This window comes from Electrophorus electricus, chromosome 17, assembly GCF_013358815.1.
Source record: "Electrophorus electricus isolate fEleEle1 chromosome 17, fEleEle1.pri, whole genome shotgun sequence".
Taxonomy (NCBI): domain Eukaryota; kingdom Metazoa; phylum Chordata; class Actinopteri; order Gymnotiformes; family Gymnotidae; genus Electrophorus; species Electrophorus electricus.
Genome location: NC_049551.1, coordinates 17510446 through 17516112, shown reverse-complemented (window position 1 = coordinate 17516112; position 5667 = coordinate 17510446). Strand labels below are relative to the sequence as shown.

Here is a 5667-nt window from a genome sequence, read left to right as displayed (position 1 = left end):
TTGGCTGGCCATGATAGGGTCTTGATCTGGTGGTCCCTCATCCACTCTTTGATTGACCTGACTGTGTGACGGAGCATTGTCCTGTTGAAAAAAACAATCATCAGAGTTGGGGAACATTGTCAAAGCAGAAGGAAGCAAATTTTCATCCAGCACAGTTTTGTACATGGCTTGATTCCTGTGTTCTTCACAAAGACACATTCCAGCCTTGCTGAAAGATCATCACCGATCCTGCACCAAATTTCACAGTGGGTGCAAGACACTCTGGCTTGTAGGTCTTTCCAGGTCTCCGTCTAACCATTACATGACCAGATGTTGGACAAAGGTGAAAATTGCACTCATCAGAAAAGATGACCTTACTCCAGTCCTCTATGGTCTAATCCTTATGGTCTTTCACAAACGTCAGTCTAGCTCTTCTTTGCTTCTCATTGATGAAGGGCTTTTTTCTAGCTTTGCACGACTTCAGCCCTGCCTCTAGAAGCCTGTTTCAAACTGTCTTCGCTGTGCAATTCACCCCAGCTACTGCATGCCATTCTTTTTGTAGGTCACTTGACATCATCTTACGGTTGACATTAGAAGGAGGTGGCGATTATCACGGTCGGTAGAGAGTCATTTTCAACCTCTGCCAGTCTGTAGCTGTTGCTGTCCCATGTATTTGCTGCTTGACCTTGTTCTTATGAACTGTACTTTTTGAAATTTTCAAGATAGAAGCATACCTGATGCTCACTGTATCCCTCTGCCAGTAAAGCTACAATTGAACCCTTCTTTTCCTCATTAACAGCCTTTCTTTTCAACTCTTTTGGCATGGTCTGTAGCTGTATTTTGACTACACTTAATTTATGGGTAGTCCTGGCACTGCTTTTCCCATCCAGCTGGTTCTATAACAAGAGAACAGTGATGACAGCAGCAGTGTTTTTTATACTGTTGCTCGTTAGAACAGGATTTTAAGGTGATCACCTGTTCAGCGTCTCATTAAGTAGATTGAGGTGTGTCTGTGAAGGAATTCAACAAACACTTGAATGGAATGGCTGCTGTACATGTGGAGATGTTGATTTAAGAAAAATTTGGAGTGGTCTCTTATTTTTTTTCCAGAGCTGTTTACTCCTTATCAGTTTTAAGCTTTCTGCTGTTAGATGAATAAAATGTGTTTAAAGGTACAGGGGATTTGAATCTCCTGACAGGTCCTCAAACCAATTTATTATGATCTCTTAGTACTACATTTAGACACATAACAACCATGTTTAAGATCCCTCCATCAGTCTGCATGCTCGGTTAACCACATTTCACTGATCAAGGTCCAAAGATCTCTTTGAAATCCCCCAGCTGTTTGATTTGCTCGGTTTGAATGGAATGCCTCCTGGTCGGCGTTTTCCTGGTCTTCAGATCCTTGGGGAAGCCAGCAGGAGCTGAGGGGAGGTACAGCTTTGAACTCGTCATCAATCCACAGACTGGCTTATTGCTGGAGGTCACAGCATTAGAGCTGCGTGGTCCACTAATGTGTGGAATAACTGCATGCTGACTCAGCGGTGGCAAGAAGCCTGTTCGAGGGTAGGAGGTGAGATCTGGAAGAAGAGCCCCCGATCCACTGCGCTCAAGGCTGATTGGATGCTTCTTTTGGATATACGCCACTGAAGTGTTCTCAGGGGTTTCTCGTGACCCTATCAGAGTGGACGAGCGTGAAGTCACAAGTCGCTTCCTCTCAAGATGTCTTTTATGTTCCTCTGGGCAGTTGCCTGACACTGAAAGCTGAGAATCTGAGCTGTAGTGGTCCATTCCCATCCTCCAATGCTGAATGATGTTACAGAGGCTGGACACTGCCAGGTTAGGCAGTGACTTCTTCGGGTCTTTCTCTATTGAGACCTCTGCACCACTTTTGGAGTGAAGATTCGGGTGGGAAAGAGAGTGCAGTGAAAATAAACCATCATAGGACATGTTACGACACAGAGCTCCCTCTGGTCTTAAACCTCCATCAGCCTTTATGCTGCTTTCTTGAAGTAGGTTCTGGCTTGAACCAGTTGTTTTTTTGAGGTCAACACTGCAGTGCCGAGAGACAGGAGAGCCAGAAGTCAATCTGAAAGCTTGTTCTTCTTCAGGTGTTATGTCAGGTAGTTCCTCCACTGGAGTGGTGCCTTTGGCTTGCTGTTGGGCAAGAAAGGATTGGGGTATGGTGAGCCAGGGCTCTGAGTGCAGTCTCTGCAGATGGTGAAGTTTGTTCAGTCTCCCATGTACCAGAGATGGCTGGTGACAAGGAGACGTTGGCTGAGAGCTGGCCATGCTCTGCAGATCTTGGAAGCAGAACGTGTCCATAGAGCGGAATGAGGATGTCTCTTGGGATGAGGCGCTGAGGTGAATTTCAGAAGGTGAAGCGCAGGGTGTAGAGGAGGCACACAGGTTATCGCATGGCTCACATGCTAGTGGGGGAATCTTTAGATACTGTTTGGCCATCTGCCTTCCGCAGGCAAACCTGTCGTGAATAATGACCAGTACCTCTTTCCCTCTGGCCTTGTAGGCGTCCATTAACAGCTTCAGCGTTTCCTCATCACTGGCGTTGATGGCGTGGATCAGAGCAGAGGAGCCGGTGTGATCCTCCAGACAGGGATCAGCCCCACTGGCCAGAAGCAGGGACACCACCCGACCTCCCGCCTCCTCTAAGCAGGCGTGCATCAGAGCGGTTTTGCCGCTCTTGTCCTGGATGTTGGAATCGGCACCGCTCTCCAGCAGGTATTCCACCATCTTTGCCTTCGGAACGCCGTGGTGATCGGTGTGTCGGCTCTTGCAGGCGACCATCAGGGGCGTTTCCCCGCGCTCATTGCTCTCATTTACATAAGCTCCACCCTCCAGGAGAAGGCGTGTCAGGCGGAGGCGGCTCAGGTAGACGGCTCTGTGCAGAGAGTTTCCGTCCATTGAGACTAACTGTACACCGTTCGTCCCCAGCTCACTCACTGAGATTCACACCTGACACCTCAGTAATGTTTCCGTCATACAGCCTGTGGAAGAGAAGTACAGTGTTTTATATTTTTACTGTTTTATTTATTACACTGTTCTCCTGTTATTTTGTTATTTTAGAATTATTTATCCTTCATTCCCTTCTCCATATTCTCCTTTTTAGTACATAAAAAAGCCAATCCTGGTGAACTAAAGTTTAGTCTTTTCTTCTTTTTACATACAAAATTCAGTATTCAGCCAAATTCAATAGATATCAAGCCATTCATGAGTTTAATCTTGGCTGTCAGAACACTCTGAATACTTTACAGAATACTCTGTAATACTTTAAAATTGTATAATGGGACTTTGTGACCACTATAAAAACAATTGTGTGCAAATACATTTTTAAACTATCTCTGTTTAGGATTGCCTGTCCAGCTTCCTTCATAATATTTTCCCCCAACAAGCAGCGTAATTTCAGTCAGCTGAGGCAGAGACTGTGATGTCACTGTTTGCCAGCAGTGCCAAATATCTGTAAAAGTGCAGGTCTCCCTATCTGTGTCCTGAGTGAAGCCATTACTGTAAAGCTCATTGTGTTAGCTGGTCTTACTCTTACTTTCTTAGCGCAGAGCTCTGGGCTTTCAGAACTTCGTGTCTGCAGTTTCATAAAATGTGTCTGATTATCTGACAGAACATTAAGTGACTATGAGGCCTTATGTAAACTGTGCTGCAGAACACACTGGGATGTCGACTGTGTGCCGTGTTCAGACATTTCTGACAAATTATGGACTCATGCATGGAATGGTGTTAGCTTTATTTTACAATTTAAATAGGGCTGAGTAACATAAAGGAAGGAAATGAAGATCATGAGTGTGTGTGTGTGTGTTTTGTTTATGTGTGCAACTCAAACACCTTATACACTGCATCCTTAACATTTATTTAATGTGCACAAAGCGAACTTGCGGTTCAGTATAGAAAAAAAAAAGTCCTGAAAATCCTGTGAACTGAATATGATGGCCTGTTGGTTGATGCCCTAAACAGGACACACTTTTTCAAAAGAAATCAACATTCATTCGCCTACCTTTGAAAATGAAATCTGTTTCTTGTCTAAAATACATATCTTGTGTAAATCTGAGGAAATTATTCTCATGCAAAGTAAAATTCCTTGAACTTTTATGGGCGTTTTCTTTCATTGTTTGCCTTTTTAATCTGACTCAGTAACTCTAAAGGGGATCCCAGTTACTTTATGAAAACATGACACGAAATTGCAGCCTTTTGCAGCTGTCCTTGAGAGTTGATCTGTTCAGAGATCAGTAAATGCTGTAGGTTTCCACATGGAAACACAGCTGAGTGTGTTAAGCCAATAGGATAGACAGCAGGTGTAAAGTCTGCAGAAGCTCTTTGTTAGGTTTCCTGGAAGAGTCGTTCATCACAGGTGTGTATCATCACAGTGAGTGAAACTTAACACCCAGATGCAAGCCTTCCACCCTTGAAATAATTAAAAACATTAGTTTAAATGATTTCTGGAATTCCTGTAGTTCAAAATTAAGCACTGTGCAATTCTACATTAGTTCCATGTTAATTATTTTGCCAATTTAAAAAGCAAAAATGAAACATTTTAAAAACCAAGGTTTTCAGACATATGAAGAGAATTGAGTTTCCTTGTATTGCCACCTACAGCATATTAATATTATATGTCTTAATAACTCCAATATCACAAAGTGAAATCCCAGGTAGTCTGGTGGATATAGGAAGGGTTGCTATTGGCGCTGTGCACCCGGTTACCATGGCGCACCTGGTTACCATGGTGTACCTGTGCATTGCATGAGTGTGGCTACAACATCTGCCCTTGTCAGCAATGTTTGTGTAGACACAAGCAGTCAGCACATGAACTAATGTTCGTCAGATACAGAGCGAGGTGGCCCCTGGAACCTTCTCCAGAGTTTATGGTATAAAGCAAAGAATTCTGCGGTAGAGAAAGCAGTACTGTTGTATACATGTGGAATGTGTATGGAGAAAGATGTGATGGGTGTACAAAATGTGTTAAAATGCATGTTCACAGTGCACTTGAGATCTTGAAGAGGTGGAAGTGTTTCTATTCTCATCTTGGTACCGCTATTCAAAATGCTTTCTCAGCTAACAGCACAAATGTTTAGAGGGAAAAAAGATTCATTCAGCTAAACCGTTAACTTTATCAACCTTGTGGTGTGCTACAAAATGCCATATGTGTGAAAAATATTTGAATATTCTTCATGATATTCTTGTGAAGTAAAGAAAAAGAATAAAAAGAATAATTTCTGATAACAAGACAGAAGATGAAAAGGCATGCTGAAGATCTAAGACTTACCCAACAGGCTTGTGCTGATGCTTTGTTAGATTAGCACTGATTTTCCAGGCTAGTTGTCTAACTGTAGAGTAAATGAATCAGAGTGAGCGTGCACAGAAGGAAAGGCACTGGTCAGGTCTGAGTGACAGTGAGGAGATTACTCACACACAGGAAAGCTGTTTGGGAGGGCGAGTGAGAGAGAACAGAGAACACACTATTACACACAAGATCTTCTGGAAAGAATATGACATTATGGTATACATGCCAGCGTTTAGTATTCTGACAAGAATGAAAAAAACAGAACCTCTTTGAAGGTTATCTAAAGGGTTCCTTCCTACACAACCTTGACACAATGTTTTGAAACATTAGACTTCTGTGTGACCAATATCTCGTGACAAGTCTATGTGGACCCCGGATTC

At 43.2% G+C, this 5667-nt stretch overlaps 1 protein-coding gene across 1 annotated transcript; it reads right to left on the bottom strand.

Moving 5' to 3' along the window:
- Positions 1-1287: 1287 nt before the first annotated feature.
- On the bottom strand, positions 1288-5332 carry ankrd34ba (ankyrin repeat domain 34Ba). The gene is made up of 2 exons (XM_027021020.2): positions 5270-5332; positions 1288-2984 (listed from the first exon to the last, which is right to left on the bottom strand). Exon 2 carries the CDS (start codon positions 2899-2901, stop codon positions 1288-1290), a length of 1614 nt encoding a protein of 537 aa, XP_026876821.2. The 5' UTR covers positions 2902-2984; positions 5270-5332.
- Between the last annotated feature and the right edge of the window lie 335 nt (positions 5333-5667).